The 20,176-nt window shown below is 47.7% G+C and overlaps 5 protein-coding genes across 5 annotated transcripts; 1 reads left to right on the forward strand and 4 right to left on the reverse strand.

Moving 5' to 3' along the window:
* BDV38DRAFT_232628 (folliculin domain-containing protein) lies at positions 1–2,310 on the reverse strand. Its single transcript, XM_032053051.1, has 2 exons — positions 1,835–2,310; positions 1–1,519 (listed from the first exon to the last, which is right to left on the reverse strand). The coding sequence occupies exons 1-2, from the start codon at positions 1,844–1,846 to the stop codon at positions 176–178; spliced, it is 1,356 nt and encodes a 451-aa protein (XP_031920096.1). The 5' UTR covers positions 1,847–2,310; the 3' UTR covers positions 1–175.
* A 5,052-nt stretch (positions 2,311–7,362) lies between these two features.
* Positions 7,363–10,190, reverse strand: grc3 (putative RNA processing protein Grc3). Its single transcript, XM_032063686.1, has 3 exons — positions 9,648–10,190; positions 9,155–9,593; positions 7,363–9,101 (listed from the first exon to the last, which is right to left on the reverse strand). Exons 1-3 carry the CDS (start codon positions 10,040–10,042, stop codon positions 7,491–7,493), a joined length of 2,445 nt encoding a protein of 814 aa, XP_031920097.1. The 5' UTR covers positions 10,043–10,190; the 3' UTR covers positions 7,363–7,490.
* A 1,069-nt stretch (positions 10,191–11,259) lies between these two features.
* On the forward strand, positions 11,260–17,318 carry atg26 (UDP-glucose:sterol glycosyltransferase; the record flags this gene model as incomplete). The annotated part of the gene is made up of 5 exons (XM_032056526.1): positions 11,260–11,540; positions 13,166–14,360; positions 14,411–16,903; positions 16,934–16,993; positions 17,046–17,318. 5 exons carry the CDS (start codon positions 11,260–11,262, stop codon positions 17,316–17,318), a joined length of 4,302 nt encoding a protein of 1,433 aa, XP_031920098.1.
* Positions 17,319–17,795: 477 nt separating this feature from the next.
* Positions 17,796–19,209, reverse strand: BDV38DRAFT_6485 (tubulin-binding prefolding complex subunit PAC10). Its single transcript, XM_032063694.1, has 3 exons — positions 18,792–19,209; positions 18,156–18,627; positions 17,796–18,054 (listed from the first exon to the last, which is right to left on the reverse strand). The coding sequence occupies exons 1-3, from the start codon at positions 18,809–18,811 to the stop codon at positions 17,935–17,937; spliced, it is 612 nt and encodes a 203-aa protein (XP_031920099.1). The 5' UTR covers positions 18,812–19,209; the 3' UTR covers positions 17,796–17,934.
* A 154-nt stretch (positions 19,210–19,363) lies between these two features.
* Positions 19,364–19,956, reverse strand: BDV38DRAFT_232645 (uncharacterized protein). The gene is made up of 2 exons (XM_032053052.1): positions 19,590–19,956; positions 19,364–19,539 (listed from the first exon to the last, which is right to left on the reverse strand). Exons 1-2 carry the CDS (start codon positions 19,898–19,900, stop codon positions 19,413–19,415), a joined length of 438 nt encoding a protein of 145 aa, XP_031920100.1. The 5' UTR covers positions 19,901–19,956; the 3' UTR covers positions 19,364–19,412.
* Positions 19,957–20,176: the final 220 nt, after the last annotated feature.

Consider the following 20,176-nt stretch of genomic DNA (forward strand, 5'->3'; position numbering starts at 1 on the left):
AAAAAAAAAAAAAAAAAAAAAAAAAAAAAAAAAAAACGAAAAAAAAAAACAGGTCATGGTCATTGACCGTCATTCATGAAGCAATATCCACCCGTTCATAATGGAATATTGTAAAGATTCACGTGATACCGTGATCTGTTATGTAACGTAGTTTGATAGCGACCACTACTATGGTTTATGCGACAACTGACCGGCGTGGTGCGATAGGAATAGGCTTGGGACCTGAAGATATATCAAGCGTAGACATCCCAAGGTCGCTATCCTCGTACTTCTGCGACGCTTTCAATTTGCCGCCACCCACGATTGAAGGCCGTCGCGCATCCTCGCCGTCACGGATGGTACTACAAACGAATCGTTCTTCGGAAATGGGATCGGCTCCGAACATTGAGCCTAGCTGTTGCAAGAGAGCAACAAAGTTTGCGTGAATTTCTGCAAAGATGTACTGGTTGCCCACGATCTCGCTAAGATTCCTTGCTTTCACCTGTCCAGGGCGACGAAGCTGACCAACGGGATCAAGGGCGCGGCCGGTGAGGAAGGAAGAGACTGGGGTGTACTGTCTATTGTTCGTCCGATCGGGTCCCTTATTCTGTTCTTCGCGACGCTTTTCTTCCTCCTGATACTTCTCAGCCGATTTGACGATTCCCGCGGAGATTCGACCGAAAGCACGCCAGATTACCGGACAAGCGCGGAACGCCCTTCCAGTGTCTTTTCCGGCCAGTGCAACCAACGCGTAACTGCGCCGTTTACCGCGTGCCATGGGATCCGGAAGGCGAAAGACAAACGCGATCGTATACCCCGCAGAGGAGTCGCCAAAGCACAAGGGACCGGAGGAGGCACCTTGCGGAAGGAGCTCACAACTCAAGGTTCGAATGGAAGAACGTCGGAGAAGAGCATAATCTGCCGGGTTTGGGGGCCCTCGTAGCGAGAGATAGGTGAGAATATGTGTGTGACAAGAAGCATCGGATGCAACCGAGGAGGAATGTAGAGACTCAGGATAGGAGGCGTGTACATGCGGGTCGTGTACACCGTCTTCGGTTTCGGAGTGACTTGAGCCGCAGGAGTAGACGACCTCTCTGGAGCGTAAAACGGGACTCCCGTTTTTCCCTTTACCATCGCTCTTAGGCGTACCGGGAGCGCCTGGAGGGAGCTGCTTGCTTACATCTTCTGGCAATGTCAAACTACAGCTTGCGCAGGTATCGCCGTCTGCACCTCCAAGTGGGTTCAATCTCTGCTGGGCCTCAGCTGAATTGGCCTGTGGCTTGATAAAGTAGGGGTGATCCTCGATTTTTTCAAAGTCGGCTTGTCCGGGAAGTTTCCCGGGAAGTTTGGATGAATTGGAGTCCTTGCCAGAAGTAGGGCTCTGTAGATGAGAAGATACTGTGTCATGAGAAGTTGCAGGGGTGTCGTCGGGAGAAAAATCGGATCTGTCTGGGTAGCATTGCGAGCAGGAGAATGGCAAGACCTGCGAGCAGATGATCGAGGTGGGACCATGCACCTCGCAGAAATGCGTCAAGGAGAGCTAGTGGACGAATTGTTAGTTTTGGACAAGTAACACCCCGAGAAATACGAGCAAATGTTGAAACCCCCACGGCGCGAGGGAGGCGAACAGTGATGAGATCATCATTTTGGCGAGGCCCCATGCGACCATGATGCGCTCAACACGTGAATTAATAAGAGGACCAATTCACGAGGAAGATACGAAAGCAGCCATGGGAAAGAGGGTAACCGTGATAGTACACGTTGTTACGTCGATGCGATAGAGCCAAGGGGACAGATAGGATAGCAGGGTGATAGCGTCGTGCGTCCAAGCCGGAAAATATAGTTTCATACTTACAATGAAATCCATATCCACGAGTATTAACGTCTAGCAGTATCCAACAACCATATTAGACCATTATTTCGATACATGCTTTCCGGGAATGAAGAACCAAGTGGCGAAGATCGTGGTTGTGACAATGACGCAGGGTCGAACACTGGGAAGTCAGACTGAGATAGAGAGTGCGGAATGGAATGTATGTAGGTTTTTAGTCTGGCTGGCCCGGATTTCCAGACCAAAGCAAGTCAAAATAGAGAGCGTGAGTGTGTTAACGGCAGACGACTCGATTCCCTCGTCGTCGCTTGGGGAAGGGCTGCAAAGGCCAGCTTGCAGACCAAGAAACCGGTCGTAAAGGAAGGAAAGAAACGAAGGGAGAAGAGGCGAATATTAAAGATGAAAGAACCGACGAGTCTACTTTTTCCACTGGCAGGATCGTTACTATGCAAGATTAATGGATCAAAAGGAAGGGGGGGTGGAAAGACTCCCAATGTGGATCCCATCGGCTGTGTACGGTATCGTTCGGTATCGTAACCGTTTAGGCCGAGAACAGTAAGAGGCCCAATGACCTTTGACCCAAACAAAAGCCTCACAACCTTCCCCCACTAGGCCGTTCTCAATTCCTTCAACTCTTGAATCAGTTTCTTCCCGTCCATACATACGGAATGGTAACAATATTACTTACTTTACCTCTTGGGGTTGTATGGAAGTAAGGTTGGAGGGGCATTCATTCATTCATTCATGCATTCAATTCAATGCCCTACATATGTGCATAGTACATACACACCTACATTAAATGTATGTATGTTATGTACATATAGACTGACTTACATACTAGTAGGAGGTACCTAAGCTCCTGAATACGTCCATTATTAGTACTAATTATACCTCCGGGATGGAATCATATACTGTACTGTGGTATCTATAGGTTCTTTGCTCACAGTCGAATATACCTAAATATTACGAAAGGACCTCTCCCTCGCACAACGTAATCTCTCATTGTTTGATTCAGATTCTCAACGCTAAGACAGTTTCTCGTCAAACGGAGTAAGTAAATAAAACCAAAACCACTTTCTCTGTATCTGGTTCGCTTGTGGTAATGAAACTAACTGAGATCGTTCAGTTCTTGGCCAACTAGTCGGATGGAGCCCCGACAGAAAACGGTCTTCTTCCAGGCCATACTTAGTTACCCCGAACTTAAGTCGATATTCTTCCATAGTGATAATATAGTTAGTAGATTGATATTAGTTATGTTATAGTTCTTCGCTTAATCAGGCTCGGACGTTTCAGGAGAGATCATCGGTGTTCAAGGGGAAGAGAGGAAAAGCTCATTTCATTGATACCTACCGATGGTAAGGAAGTTACCAAGAACGTCTCGGGAAATCGCCCAAGGCTTGTACGGGCTTGCCAGAGTGGAAGGAATCTCTCCGTACCCAATTTGACGGGACGGCGTCTGGCCGCTAAAATCGATGCTCCCCGATTTCTTTACGCAATCGAAGGTTTGTAGAACGGGAAATGGAAGAAGTCAATCGCAGATCCATCCTTATCCTTTTTCCGCGGTCTTTTTTCTTTTTTGTTTTCGCTTTTATTTTTATTTTTATTTCGTTTTATTTTTATTTTTTGCTTTTTTGCTTTTTTGCTTTTTTCTTTTCTTTTTTCTTTTATTTATTTATTTTATTTTTTTTTTAACTTTTTAATTTTCTCCCTCTCGCTCTCTTTCTTTCAACCAACTTTCCGAGAAATAAAAAAAGTACGTTGATGACGATTATTGACTGCTTCCAGCAAGGCACTTCAAAAACAGGCTTTTTCCTTCTTTGTTTGGAAAAATATTTTTATCAATATAAAAAGCCAGTCTTGAAGAAAGTAGGATTATCAGGGGAAATTGTCCATGCATTTATTTACCCGGTGACCATGAAAGGGAAGAAAGAATAGATTAAAAAAAAATTTACAGGAAAAATAAAATCAAATAAGGTAAATTGAAGAAGAATTGAAGAACATCGGTAGTACCCATCCCAAAGTCAGGAATACCTATTTGCCGTCCCAATGCCGGTTGTCCCGCTACGTCCCAAGGTTGTTCCCTGATTTTATCAGCATGATCCCCGTCGACTCAGTGTTTCGTTTCTCTGGAGTCTGGAGTTGAGAATCACGATAAGCCTCAAAAGGTTACTAGTTCCTCTCTTGGAGCAATCACAATTATGGTAAATAATCATCCCGGATGTCTAGGATTGTGGTAACCCTTCCGTAACTTACGGTTGGAACCGTTTTCGTCTTGCTCTCCGTTTGTTCTTCAAGCCAACCCTGATCGAGTAAGGCTCCACGATATAGGATCCGAAGCAGGCTAGACTCTGTCACATGCCCAGGAGGAGATTCACGTTTGCTCCCTCAGCCCTTAAAATGGAGTTTTGTTGTGTTTCTTAAGTCCGCTAGCTGTTCCATCTAGAAACCTCGGCGGGAGGTAGTAAATACTACGGTTAAATCCTCTCGGAGTCCGGAGTATTATCCTCATGGGAAAATACACAGAAACTACCTGGAACAAAAGGGGGTTTCAACTACAAACAACCGGTCCCATTCCTGGGGTTGGATTGATTACCGTTCGGACTGCTACCTACTAAATTGTGCCTTCCTCAAGCACAACGAAAAGTATAGACAGGACATACTCCGTGATTCGGTGCACACCAAATTGTCAGACGGTCGAGAGCCTGTCACTACAATTCCTGGCCCTCCGATTTGCTACATGGAGCAGAGGTCTAGAAGGAAGCACAGTTAACCTTTTTCATTTCAGTGGACTCGGGAACGCGGCACTCAAACCGACAATCATATGCCACTCGTTACTGTTTCTGGTAACAGGAAACTATCACCCAGAGTAAAAAAAGAATACTTTAGCATCTACAGATTTCCCGGTTCCTGGTTCCACCTCGCCTTGGGTCAAAAGTACACAGTAAAACAGGTTCAGCCCAATCTTAGGAGGGAGCCAGCCATGCGGGTGTCGTCGCCTCCGTACTCTTGCACATACACTAGATATCACTAACCTACCACTACATGTGTTGCTGCTGCATGCGGAGTGCAGCTCCCCGTCGATGATAATTAGCGGGATGTCACGGGGTTGACGGACGGGGGAGGCCCCTAGTCCATTCCAATTCGCCCCAGATTCCAACTACCGATGATTACCCATGCGAGCTCGGGATCATCGCTGGCGATAGGTAGGATGTGTGTGTGTGTGTGTGCGTCTGGACCAGGGACTTGCCACACCAAATATCACCGAACTAATCCTAAGCTCTTGGTGACGGATCAATGCGGCTGGGGTTGGATGCGACCGGCCAGATTCCCTGTCGCCCAATGTCACGGTGCAGGGTGGACAGTGCGTCCTCTAAGTTCATCCCTCCCTTACATCCTACATAGCGAGCTACTGGTCGGGTGGTCAGGTCGTACGTTATACATACCTATAAGGACTCACTGTTAATGCCATGGATCAACTTGGTCGCCGCATTAGGGCTTGGAGACATGTGAGTGTCGGAGCTCTTTTATCAGGCAGAAATATGTGATAGATCTTGAGTGAGATAGAGATGATGCATTAACTCGATACTGATAAAAGCTCCGTTTCTGCAATACAATGCGATTGTCAACCCGAAGTGAAGCTGATCTTAGGTAGGATATCATCCGCTCTAACTACCCGTCCGATTAAAATGATCCCTAGCCATAATCATTATCCGCCCGCGCGCCCTCTAATCTCACGTAGCCCTTATCTGAAACACCCACATCCGTAATCAGCCTTAAAAACCTGGATAACTTGCTAATGTAGACAAGGGTTGCTCGGTATATATCCGAACAGGCTGTATATACTACTACTATAGACATGGGGATATGTTTCATCCCATTCCATTGGGTTCCTGCAGAGAAGAAGATGACGATGATGTAAAATCGAAATTCTGTACGGATGAAGTAAGTTTACCCGACTACTAAGTAGTACTACTTGCTTGCTTACATACATACATAGTTGGTTACATACTTACATACAATTACTGTACCACAATGACAGAACCACCAAAGATTCACGGAATGGTAAGCAAGCACACGACCACACTCCACTTCTTCTCACCCAAACATCCACCCTGGGTTCTGGGATCCATGATGTTGCCTTCCTTGCCAAATGTATCCACTGCGGCGCCCAGACAACTTTCAGTTACTGTACCTTTTGGGGAAGAATTACGGTCCCCACGTGGCAATCTATCCTCATGATTTGCTGTTTGCATTGGGTCCATTGAGAACTTCCCGTCTTAGCTGACTTGACGAAGGGCCAATGATCTCAACTTGCTGCGTGTCATTCTGCCGACGTACATGTTCTTCTTATGCATTCTCCAGAGGACGGTGGGTATTCGTATGCCGCATATGTTGCCTCGTACATATAGGCTAGTATAGCGACAATGTAGTTAATTGCATGTCTAATAAGGCAACATCCACGGTGCGGCGGAAGCTTCGGCTATACTAGCGCTAGCATACCCTTTCAGCTCGCCCTCTCTTATGGTTGAAGGACTTGGCCCTCTTAGTGGTGGATCAACCGTTGACAATCCACCGTGAACTTTGAACTGGTGCCTGAATTCCTTCTGGCCTGTGCTTCTCGTTGAGCGGGTTAGTAAAAACGGAGTATATTCCCAAGTACGGATATACTACGGACATCCTAAGCCTCGGTCGAATGACACCTGAAATGTACCCAGTATATACTCATATAATCACCTTGATCCTCAATTTAGTACGTACTCCGTAGACATGTAACAACAACAATAACCCCAGCATTCCGAAAATTCCCTCGTGCCGAAACAATTCGCACGACTCGGACCGATTCCGGACCATCCATAAGTATATTTTTAACTCAAATAGGCAACTCAAGTGAGACATGCATACACTCGAGATTTTAAGAGTCAAGACCACGAAAATAAGCAACATGCGAAATGCAGCGTTCTAGACTGGACTGACATGGATTGTTTGTTGTTTATTTGTCTCGTGCTGCTCGGTCAGCCGCGCATTAGGTAAACTCACCTAACCTCTTGCTCCATCATTGTGTGGAATCCACATTTGAGCGATTTTCTGCCTGTCCCCTGCAGTAGTTCATCTCTTTGCGCACCTCGGTGGATCGAGTTACAGGTTCGTTTTTGGATCCGTATCTGTTTCCGTGACTGTGTTTGTTTATAGTTGCTTGTTTTGTTTTTGTTTTTGGTGGAAGTGGTCCGAGGGAGGTTTTATTTTTACTTCGATTGTTTTTATTTTTGCTGTTGGTGTTACTTTGTGGATATCTAGCTATCAATGCTGTATGCATGGTGACGGTGTAACCTTTTGCTCGTATAAATGGGTGATTTTCGCGGTCTTGGCTGCAGGATCCGATGTCATGGGTTTTGTTTAAGTGAAGTAATCCCAGTCGCAAGGTCATGGGGATGGTTGTCTTCTTCCCCCCCTCGGTGGTGTGGATTTGTTTGGTTTGGTTTTAGGAAATGATTCCCACTGTGGCTGACTGGCCGGGCGATGGTCGTTCCTCATTGTCAAGTAAATGCATACATACATACATGATTCTGGGTATACAGTGATGAGTGTTGTTTTGGGTCTACATGAAATTAACCACACATATACATATTCCTCGCATCGTAGAAGATGACTAGGGCGAAGATCACCAACGCGGCTGCATGAACTACCAGTCCCCTTCGCTATCGCTACCGGGGTATGCCTTCTTGCGCAGCTTCCACAGGGACTTCTCCCGCTGCGCGGCCTCCCGCTGCTGGCTGCTGTTGTCTTCAATTACCGTCATCCAAGGCACATTGCTGGCCCGCCGTATCCGGTTCCGGAGAATCGCAGACACCCGGACATGTTGTTCTGGCTCAAGGATGCTGTCCTCTTTCTCGGTGGTGGCTTTGTTCCTCTTGAGCTTCTCGAGGGACTCCCGATAGCGTCTCTCTTCAGCGCGTGCGGCGTAGTAATCTTCGCTGATGGCCCAGTTGGGGTTGTCGAGCTGGCCCCGCACGAGGACGATGCCGTGGCCTTGTTCGAGGGCGTCGCGGATCGCGGATCCCGCAATGGGGGTGACTAGCTCTAGTCGTTGCGAGGAGACGTCTATGGAGCGCACAAGAGCTAGACCCAAGCAGCGAGAGGCTTTCGGGTCGAGAGGGTTACTGCTGCCTGAGCCTACGAAGAGGTAGGGTAGGTTCTCGGTGGGTGTCCGAGCGATGTTCGCATCAATGAATGGATTAATGGGGTCCTGGGAAGTACATCCCTCCATCGGTGTATCGGTAGAATCGTCCATGGTGGCATCTGTGGATTGGGCAGCGTGGTTAATTGTTAGACCAGGGCCTTCATTTTGGCCTAGAATTGCTTTGGGTGACTCCACGGCGACGACGGCGACAATAGCCCCGTCTAGAACCTCCCGCAGCAGATCAGGATCGATCTGAGAGCCCATGACCATAACACCCTTGATACCCTGTTTTGGTCCGGCGTAGTGAACGTGGAATGGTCTTGTCTGGGAGATTGGCTTCTCTAACCACAACGGGTTGCTGATTTCGGTGGGGCGAGCCATGTGGAAATAGGATTGCATTTGCATGGAGCGTAGCTGTGCGCTGGACCGACTTACGAAGTCGGTTGGCTGCGATGGGAGAATGGTCAGAGGGACCATGGCTTCTTGAGCTGCCTGTCCAAGAGGCATCACGACCTCTGTGGGACCTTTCTCGCTCATGTATACGACGTCGGACAAGCCGAGGGATCTAACGAGCCATGTCGCAACTTCTAAGCCGAGGCCGAAAATCCATCCTGGATAGTTGATGATCAGTGGGCATTGGGGGTAGCTTGCTAGTAGGGCACGGTAGCGATCCATGAGATCCATGGCCGCGAGTACGTAATGGTCGGGGTCTTCTTTAGGTGATGTCGCCCCGATGTGATGGGCTCTGATGATGGTTCCCTCCTGGGAACTTTCTAACGATGGGTGGGAGAATGGAGGGCCGAAGACTGGTGACCGGAGATGCGCCAGATACACTTGTCCCATAGGGGAGAATTCTGGCTGGCCGGGATCAAGATCAAGAAAGGCGACGCCATCAGTGTTACAGTGATTCGTTTCAGTCTGCGGTGCCGGGCTGAGAAGATGGTTTAGAAGATAACGACTGAAGGTAGATTTTCCAGAAGATTTTGGGCCACAGATCAATGCCTTTAGTCGACCTCCTCGTTGAGATAGCGATTTGATAGCTGAGCTCCATTGCTTCTCAAGATGTAATGGCCGGAGGTGGCGTTTGAAGGAATCGTCTGCGGACGTGTACAGCTACATAATGTCAGATTCAGTGACCTGATATCGGAGCAAGGAGGTTCACTTACGACAGAGAACGTTCTCTTCGCGGAAGACGGGGCATTTTTAAGCGTGAGTTTGTCTGCTGAGGTATTTTTGCCATTCCATATCCGCCGATATAGAGGAGATAAATCCCTGAGGCGATAGATACCACTGTGGCATGACTTGACTTCAACTTCTGCCGCCCCGTCAACCCCAGATACACACTTGATGACGGGTAATGAGTGTGTAGACGAAGCATAAACTCGGTAAAGTCGTGGGGATGGGTGTAGTTTCGCACCCATGACACTAACGACACCGCGCTTCACCCACAGATCGTAATGACCAAGCAACACCAAACTCATCTTCTCCTTTATACGGACACACAGTGTATGTTCATCGCTGTAGACTATATTGTTCCTGTTCAAACGAGTTTTGGATAGAGGGAACTCTTGGACAGGGCCGGATGTATCAGCGGGAGATTCGTAGCTACAGACCGTCAGTCTCTACACCCAATGTAGCAGCTAGCACCTTAACACTTACCCATCAACATCACCTCTAAGAGGGGCGATTCCGGCATCGTTCTCTCTCTCAATTGGATTTTGCTCTTCGGGTTCTTCGTCTGAAGAAGACAGGTCCTTGGGTTCCTGGGGAGAGGTATGAACAGGCAATTGTTCGCTAGATTCAGCCAAAGGCGTTTTCTCCTTTTTTTCAACCGGTTTACTAGCTTTTAAGCTCTCAGCTTTCCGTTTCGAGGATCGCGTTGTCCGTCCCTGGGGTTCTCCGCTGGCAGGAGGGGTTGGCGCCGCTTGTTCTGGCGAACGTCGTGCTTTCTTCGACGGTGGCTCCTGCGCTGACTCGGCTTGCGAAGGTTTCGCCACAGCTACCGCAGCCTGTATTTTCTGTTGACGAGCCTTACGCGCCGCAACGGCGCTCATTGGGGCCGGTGCTAAAGAAAGTCGTGTCAGTTGACTTCTTCAACGAAACCTGGATAGTACGGTATTGCGCACCAGCCGCCTGTTGTTTTTCCGCCTTTCTCTTCATGTTTCCTAATATCGCAATGAGAATGACTAAATTTCTAGGTCATTCGTCAGTGTCGCAAAGACTGGGGAAACGATGTTGGCGGCACTTTTTTTAGAAAATGATATTTGAGACCGCGGACTTTGGTGGTCCGTGCTTCGCGGAGCAGAAAAAAAAAGGTTATCGCTATGACAAGACCTACGTCGGTGTTCTCTCAATTCGTAAAGAATTTCTGCTCTGCGGTCATTAATTTAGTACGATCGCCAATTGTACCTGTGAAATATCTACTCTTACTTCCTAAATATTCCCTGTCGTTTGCGAAAATCGACTTTGCTCTGTAAGGCTTGGCGTTCCGCATCGCAAGCTCCAATTTTTTTTTTTTTTGCTCCGCAATCTTTCGCATCAACGAAACGAACATACTGTTCAGACATCCTGCGAAAGACACAATGGCCCCCAATTCGAAGGAAATAATCGCCTCAGACAGTGAGAGCAGTCGCTCTAGTTCTCCAGGAGTATTGGAGAAAGCGGAGGTTTCCTCAAGTTCGGAGTCGGAGAACAGCTCCAACGAGAGCGATGGCGATAATGACAGCGTTGCCTCTGAGACGCAGAATAAGAAGAAGTGAGCATTGGCTATGCAATCTAGTGGTTTCAAACCTAATTTGCTACACATAGGTCCTCTAAGGTCTCTTTCCAAGCACCTCAACCCTACCGGGCACCCTCTGGTTTTAAAGCCGCGAAGAAACAGTCGCCCCCCTCATCCAGTACTACCTCCCTTCTTTCCGACCTCCGCGGTAAACAAGTGTATCACATCACCGCTCCTGCGTTCCTGCCTCTTTCTAAGGTGAAGGAAATCTCACTGGGCAAGGTTATGAAAGGCGAACCAGTCATGAAGCACGAAGGTGTGCAGTACGGAATTCCAGCGGAGAGTATAGCCCAGACCGATATGGGCGGGAAGGCACTTCTTTTGTACGACTCGAAATCTCAAACATATTACACTACGTCGACCAACGATATCCGGAGCTATCATGTCCAAGAGTTGATCAACCTTCCTGAAAGATCCGAGGAAAATGATACGGTGTTGGAAGCAGCCAAGGAACAGATCAAGCCTCCACGGAAGCAGCCTAAGCACCTCAAGATGCGTTTCCGACCCGTTGGAAGTGAGCAAGGACCACCAGAGACCATTGGAAGCAGCTCGGAGGAGTCGGAGGGGGAGCAGCCGACATTCAAGATGCCCAAAGAATCGCACAAAGAGAAGGAAGATAAGAAACGAAAGCACCATCAGACAGATGGGGAAGGTAGCCAGCCCAGTGCTGAGCCGCGGAAAAAGTCCAAGAAAGCAGATGGAGTAGAGAAGGCCGAGAAGTCGAAGAAGTCGAGTAAGAGCAAGGAAGAGAAGAAGCGCAAGAAATCCGAAAAGTCTGCTTGAGGGTTATTCTGAAATCGGATTGCGCTTGTTTCCTTTTGCACCAAAAGTTGAATGGTATTTGCTATGCATGAAGGCGTGATGATACCTGCAATGGCCTCGAGCTTTACGGTTTTATTAGCTCTAGTTTTCTTCTCACCCTGTTCTTTTCCCTGTTAGCCCTGCAGCATCTGTACATAAGGTCAAAATGTAGAATTTCTGTTGTTCGAGTATCACGTCTGGTAAACGTGTCATAGGACATACGTATGTTTAAGGGCTCGAGAAACCACCGCATGTAAGGGGTGGAAGAGGAAGGCCTACGGAAGTAGAAAGGAGACGAATACTTAAGTAAAATGTTTGGCAATTATAAGTAGTATTATCGCTCTCAATTATTTCCATGGATAAGCATGTATTCAAAAAGAGCACCATGGTCCGTGGAGTTTAAACTGTTCAATATAGTGACTACAGAGGGAGTAGGCTGATCCAGGCTGCCTTGGGGATTTCATGATTTAGTTGAGAGGCCCACTAAGGAGTGTCGATCAACCCGAGTCTATTTCTCCAATTAAGCATAGCCACTAAACCTCAATTATGGGGCCTCGTGAACTAATTTAGTCGTCCGACTGTCAGTGATCCATTGAGTGTACTATGTACTACTACCCAAAGTTGGGTGAACCCCTAAAGTCACAGGGTTGGTTGTGACCTCAAAAAAAACAGAACTAATGAACATGGAAGCAACGAAGTTGAATACTACCTCACGGGTACTCAGTAGTATTATTGTTGGCAGTCTTTCTTGACCGCATCCCCATTACTCCAAATTAATTTACCGACAGATCGGATCCTGGAGGATGACATAAGCCACTCAGGGGCCGACTGCTATTGGCCCGTCCTTGAACCACAATCACATGCACTGAGTCTGATTGGCTCTCCGGTAGTTGAGGCGAACAGCTGATATGGACGAGTGACGCCAGACTCCAGACTCCGGACTCCCATGCTTCTTTCCCTTCTTGCCTAGAATTTACCTGCGTCTCATACGCTCGTCGACCGCTTCTGCTCCTCTCATTCTTTAGTCGCTGGCCCCCAGTTCGATTACCATGTCTCTCTCTTCGTGATGACTCACAACTTCCCCCGTGTCCTGGCTCTCTTCTCCGTTCTAGACGGGCCGTTGATACCATTCTAAACGGCGCTTATCGGCTCGCGGACAAAAGACGTTTTTGGTACTTCCCTTGCTTTTGTTTTTGCTCTTTTCTTTTTCCCGGTGCTCTGCCTCATTTCCTATAGCCCCTTTCTTTCCCGTTTGTTTGTTCTGTCTTGACAAATATTGACAGTTAACTGATGACATGGCTCACCTAAGGTCATCTGTCGGCATAGTTCCTTCCGCCTTTATCACTCGCGCGGACAACGCACTCCCTTGATTTAAGAGAGTACACCATACTCTTGTGACCATCACTTCCCACGTGCTCGCAGTCCTGTTTAAACATCGTAATCCTTGGCTTCTTTGTCGTCGTGTACATTCTTTATTCCCTTTGTCTCCGATCTAGATGCCCAACATGAAGCCTCTCCTGGAAGACGCAAAGCGGCGAGTCGACCGCAGGCTCAGTGCAAGCAGACAATCAATCTCTTCTAGCCGCATATTTTCCAGTGCCTTTCCGGAGCGGTTGAAAGACGACCATGACGCCCAGGTTGACTATACCGCACCGCCTCGTGGAGCCGGTTCTCGAGACGGTCAGCTGCCGTATATGCACCAGTCCATATTCTCGATGATTGCCGCCGTCGGCTCCAAATCTGATTTTCATGCACGGTTTGATGAATCGAGTGATAGCGAGGGGGAGGCGGAGGGACAAACCCAGAAGCAACCTGGAAAAGCTTCATTGGCGAATAAGAAGAATTCTCCGCCATTACCTACTCTCAAGCCTCAAAGTGCCTCGGAAGGAAGAGGGCGTCGCCATCGAAGGTCAATATCTGACAATAAACTCTTGCGATCCTTGAAGCCGAATCCCAAGAGTAGTAAAGGTACAGAAACAACTATACAAACTGAACCTCCGACGAGTGATGAATTGTCCCCGCTTCCTTCTCCTAGGCGCGCACGTAGTGCCACTCCTCGTGCGGCTCCTATACTCAGTCGTATGCTTGAAGCGGAGGCTCTCTTGGACAAAAAACATTCAGCCGAACAACCTTCTTCATCTACCAAGGCGGAAACCGATGGCACTTCTGAACAGTCATCTGCATCTCCGCTTTCGCTCCGACTGAAAGAGATGTTTGGGTTTGAAAAGCCAGAAAAAGTACTTGTGGAGTATGCTTGCTCCCTATTACAAAACATTCTTCTCCAGGGGTACATGTATGTTACGGAGGGGCACATATGCTTCTACGCATATCTGCCCAGAAGGTCTGCAGTTACTATAAGGTCGGGATATCTTCATAAACGAGGACGGAAGAACCCAAAGTACAACCGGTACTGGTTTTCACTGAAAGGGGACGTTCTGTCATATTATACGGATCCTTCCAGTCTCTATTTCCCCAGTGGTCATGTTGATCTCCGATATGGAATTTCTGCTTCTTTGACCGAGCAAAAGGACAAAGATAAGGAAGTACGAGACTTTCAAGTCACTACAGATCAGCGAACATATTATTTCAGAGCGGATAGTTCTGCCAGCGCAAAAGAATGGGTCAAAGCCCTGCAAAAGGTTATCTTCCGAGCTCACAATGAAGGTGACAGTGTCAAGATTTCCTTCCCCATTGCGAGCATAATAGATATTGAGGAGAGCCCCATTACCGACCTTGCTGAGACATTCAAAATCCGGGTGGTTGAAAGTGATGAATCTTATGCCATTGATGAGGTACGTCTTTCTCAAGCGAATGCCATGTTGTCACTAAACGTTGGGTCTAGTATTATTTTTCATTCTTCGAATCTGGCCGGGACGCATATAATTTTGTGAAAGGGCTGATCAGCGAGAGCCCGATGAAAACGTCCCAACTTTTACCACCTCCACCGGAGCAAACAAGCCTCGCAAGTCGCACTCGTGGGTCTCGTAACAGATGGTCGTTGAATAGTGATTTGAGTCAATCTCGAGGAAATGGAATTGTCAACACACAACGTCAACGGAGTGCAAGCACCGGCCATACTAACCCTGGTCCCGATGGAATCGGAATGTCTCCCCGACAGCGGGATTTGTCGGATTCCTTTGTTAACTCTTTCGAGCAAGCAACAGACGCTTCAGCGGTTCTGCAGTCGATGACCGATACAACAGAATCTGCTAGCCAGATCTTGAATCGAAGTGATGTTTTCCAATCCCCTACCATTAACACCTTGCAACAGCGGCGCTCCAGTGGGAATAGAACAGGCCGTCGGCTTTCAGACGGAACGGCACGATCAACGCATCCCAATGCTGCTGATGCTAGAGATGGGCAGGAACTGCAGTATGCTAGCAGTGAGTCCGACCAGGGCACACAGCACCCATCTAAGGTGAACTCATCTGCACCAACCTTGAATGAACTGGTCAAAGCTGGTACTTATCCCCTCCAGCGTGCCGCCGGATTTGCGGAGTATTTGAGAAACCGGTCGAGGCAAATGAGTAATCTTCTGGCAAGCGAATCAATGGGTTACATTGAGAAAGTCTCTGGGATGTGGGCCGGTGGCCGCAGGCATTATGGAGAAACTGAAGGCGTGCTACCAGATGATCAGGATGTTGATCCTGAAGACAAGGAAGATGGTGTTAAGCATGGTGATCGTTTTCGTGCCCATTTCGCCCTGCCGTCAACCGAAAGGCTGCAAGCCACCTATTATGCATATCTGCATCGTGTTCTTCCGCTTTACGGTAAAATATATATCAGCCAGAAAAAGCTTTGTTTCCGTAGTCTCATTCCGGGAACACGCACCAAGCTGATACTACCACTCAAAGACATTGAAAATGTGGAGAAAGAGAAGGGCTTTCGTTTCGGATACCAGGGGCTAGTCATAATCATTCGGGGACACGAAGAGTTGTTCTTCGAGTTTAATACGGCAGATGCTCGAGATGATTGTGCGGTCACTGTACACCAAAGCCTCGAGTCTATGAGGTTTTTGGTAGAGTCTGGCCTGCTAGCAGAACAGGAAAAAGACGAGATCGAATCAGCCCAAGCAGAGCATCGCATGCTACAGGAAGCCAGGTTAGATGGAGCTGGCGAGCACGACTCTCACAAATCTGTGAATGAATCATCGGAGCTTCATCCTATTTTTGATGACCCTCGTGCTTCGATTATCAACTTCAAGCCCTCCGAGTCATTGCGCATTACATGTCTTACCATCGGTTCGCGGGGTGACGTGCAGCCCTATATTGCCCTGTGTAAAGGACTGTTAGCAGAAGGCCATAAGCCTAAGATTGCAACCCACGCTGAGTTCGAACCATGGGTGAGGAAGCATGGTATTGACTTTGCTCCAGTTGATGGTGATCCTGCAGAGCTCATGAGAATATGCGTTGAGAATGGAATGTTTACATATTCATTCTTGAAAGAGGCGTCCACAAAGTTCCGAGGATGGATTGATGACCTTCTATCCTCAGCATGGGCCAGTTGTCAGGACAGTGATCTACTCATTGAATCTCCAAGTGCAATGGCTGGTATTCATATCGCCGAGGCACTCAGAATACCCTATTTTCGTGCCTTCACGATGCCATGGTCCAGAACAAGAGCATACCCGCATGCCTTCGCTGTCCCGGAGAATAAGATGGGCGGTGCCTACAACTACATCACTTATGTTATGTTCGACACTGTCTTCTGGAAAGCCATTGCGGGACAGGTGAATCGTTGGAGAAAGAAGCAGCTCGGACTAAAGGCGACCACTCTCGACAAGATGCAGCCGAACAAAGTTCCCTTCCTTTATAACTATTCTCCTTCTGTGGTGGCCCCTCCATTGGACTATCCGGACTGGATACGTATAACAGGATATTGGTTCCTAAGCGAGGGGAGCAATTGGACTCCTCCAACAGACCTGCTTGACTTCATTCACCGTGCCCGCAGTGATGGCAAGAAGATTGTCTATATTGGGTTCGGGTCTATTGTCGTGTCTGACCCTTCGGCTCTAACACGAACTGTGGTTGAATCCGTCCTAAAGGCTGACGTCCGTTGTATTCTGTCGAAGGGGTGGTCAGATCGACTTGGAGATCCTGCCAGTGCGAAAGTCGAGATTCCTTTACCGCCGGAAATTTTCCAAATTCAAGCAGCGCCACATGATTGGCTTTTTTCCCAGATCGACGCAGCAGCACACCATGGTGGCGCTGGAACTACCGGGGCGAGCCTTCGGGCAGGTGTTCCTACAATTGTTAAGCCGTTCTTTGGTGACCAGTTCTTCTTTGGCACTCGCGTCGAAGATTTGGGCGTGGGTATCTGTATGAAGAAGTTGAACGTAAGCGTGTTTTCGCGGGCTCTGTGGGAGGCTACTCATAGCGAGAGAATGATCGTAAAAGCCCGAGAGCTAGGTGCACAGATACGGAGCGTAAGTCTCTGAACTATCCTATGTCATGGTGCGTTAGCTAACATTCAACCAGGAAAACGGTGTGGATACGGCTATTCAGGCAATATATCGTGACCTTGAGTACGCTAAAACACTGGCTCGACAGCGCTCGATTGTCTCGTCAACTCCATTCTCCCCAACACCGTCGGCGAAAACCACGGCCGAGCAGGAAGAGGATGACATGGATGATAGTGAGGAGTGGACATTTGTCGGTGACGACACAGAAATTAATGTTTCGAGACGGCTGCGCGATCGAACAGTGTCTGATGCTGATATGCTACCCGAACCAGTTACAAGCACATCGTAGGCGGATTATCGACATATCTTGCGATGTTGCCATCACTACTTGTGAGAAATATTTTATCTGTTCATGACTTATGATTCTGCTTATTTTCTCGCCATGGGTGTTACTTTGGGTGCCCCGCTTGACTTCTGCTGAAATTCTCTCTATATTTATCCATTTCATTCTCGGTGTTTTCTCTTTCGCACAGACCGCATGGATTTAGATGGTTTATGAGAGTCCCACTTCAGTCGTTTCCTTTTCCCTCTTTGCGTTAACATTGTACGTGATGACTGATGATTGTTTGGGCGATGATATACGCATGAACCGCCCTCGGCCAGCCGCTTTCCTGGCTATGACGGCGGCCTCAACCTATATTAATACCTTTTTGTCCATTTTGAGATAGACCTAGTATAATGGCCCGGCGCAGGAAGCATAGTTTTCGTGCTTTATTATTTTATTGAGTTAATAATCGATCCCATAGGACTAATAGAGAGCAAGAATTTCTTATATCTACACCGATCAAGACAGCACTTTTGTTTCATCCCAACCCTCACTAGGATATACGCAAACCGAATAAATGAAAAAGAATCTTTTCTAAGCCGGACAAAGTCATTAAAAGACCGATTCATGAAAATGAGCTTTAAGCACCCGAAGGACCCTTTGCCGTATCATCGTCTTCGTCGCCCTTCCCCTCCGCCTTATCTTTCCGACGCTGCACGACATCCCAGTTATAGACACGAGCCGTGGCAACCTCCATCGTCTGCGATAGGTTAGCACCAAACCACACAAATATAGCCCTAAGGCGCCGAAGTAGCGCGCATATATAGAGTGAGAAAAAGAACGGAAATAGGGAATGAATACCGTAATCTGCTCCCTCAAAAACTCCAAATCCTCATCACAATTCGCCAGACTCAACTCCGCCGTGGACAACTTCTCCGTCAACATGGTCTCCGCCTCCTCAATGGGATAAGCCAACATGACATTCGCCCCGAGCCAAAGATACACCTCCTCTGTGTCCGCAGGGTCGACAGCCGCACGCGCATAGAGTGTATCGTTCAATTCGAAGTTCGTCTCCAGCGGGTCGGCGTTATTGTCGCGGCGCATTTTCAGAAATTTGACCATTTCCAGCGTCTTCTTGATATCCGGGATCTTTTCACGGAGGCCCGCCGCCCGTCGTTGTGTGTTTACTTCCATAAATTGGTATTTGGAGATCATCTCTTGGAAGGAGCGGAGCGTGGGCTCGACGTCTGCGCGCGTCGAGACGTAGTCGGTTACATTGTCGACGAAGGGAGCGACGGGGATACCGCGCGGGTTGGTCTCAGGGTTTATTGTTCTGATTTTTCAGCAGTTGGTTAATTGTCTAGGAAATTGATTTGCGGTGGTGGTTCTTGTTTTTTTTGGCTTGGGGTTGCATGTTTGGGGGTGGGATGGTGGAGGGGTTATGGTTTCGCCGTGGAGTTTTGATTTCTCGCAGATTTTTTGGACGTAGTGACTTACGGGGTCTTTTTGTCTGCCATTGTGGCATGTCAGACTGGGGTCAGTCTGAATGAGGAGAAAGAGGAGGAAAGAGGGGGGAAAATGAAGAGTAACACGTCGAGTGATAGTAGCGTTCGTTATCTTTGATGAAGCCGTAAACGCTGAAAGGTTCATGTGGGGGAGCATCTTGCCTATTTGGGAAAGGTGGCGGTACTGAACTGTATTCGCCGTAAGCTTCCTGGTTGCTTTTAGGGCTGAGCTTTAGTATATGTCGTATAACTCTGGATTTTGCTTTTATTGTTATATAACTACAGTCTTGGTTTATTCTTTTTGCTTTTCGAGTTTCTACTGTTAGTGTCCTTGTGTGGCACGTAGCGGAGTTTACTAAGGAATCACTTCGGAATGATATAGTACTACGTAAGTACGGAGTATACTCAGATGTTAGCCTAGTACCCATACAATAGAGTTGATCGCAAGCAGTAGCTACTTAGATATCGTATAAATTGAAAGATAAATTGGAAGCTAGATTAAGATACAAAGAGTTTACCAGTGATATTGCTCATTGTCCTTGCGCAAACCTTTCATTTCAAAAGAGACTGTCAACTCATCCCAGTGGTATGATAGCTAGACATAACATGCAACCTACAGGTCAATCTCATTTGATGGCCTTGCCACATTAGCTCTCCAATGGTGAGTATTGACAGGATCTTTTCGGTACAGATTAAGTTCGAAGAACTTGTTGTGCAGGGTGCACCTAAAGTTCTTGTAACTACTTCCGCTCAGCAATTGCCCTTCATAGATAGCACGATGTGAACGTACGAGTTCAACTTCTCAAAATTATTATCAATGAGCCACTGATCACTGACTTCAATGAATCCCACTTCACGGAGATCTCGGCGTGGAATGAAGTATCTTCTGCTCTCCAACGGGCCGTAGTTCACTTGCTTTACCAGTTGTACTGCATATTCGGGTTCGGGCGATGAAGTATCATAATCAGAAGGGACTTCGCTTGTAATGGTCAAGCGAGCCCATTCTAGAAATTCGTTGAATTTGCTCTCTTGATCCAGAATTCGTGGCCGATAAGGAGTAATGTGTGGACAGCAGAAGATGGGGGTAAGGTTTGAAGCCATTTTATAGAACACTGACAAATATAGATAGTATGCTTGAGAAAAGTCGCGGAAAGATATAGAGCGGAAATGAAGCAATTAACTCTTTATCTGGGGGAACACTGTAACTTATAGTACATTGTATGAGAAGTACCTCTATAAGAGAGGATGAGGACGGAAATGCTTTCCGCTACACTAAGTCAACCACACCCTATCGTTTTGAGGCCTCCCAGAGTCCTACAGTTGTTCGATGCATCCCTGACGTCCTTTTGCATATTTTTGCATGACAGTTGACCCAAT

This window comes from Aspergillus pseudotamarii (genome assembly GCF_009193445.1).
Source record: "Aspergillus pseudotamarii strain CBS 117625 unplaced genomic scaffold BDV38scaffold_1, whole genome shotgun sequence".
NCBI classification, from domain to species: Eukaryota; Fungi; Ascomycota; class Eurotiomycetes; order Eurotiales; family Aspergillaceae; genus Aspergillus; species Aspergillus pseudotamarii.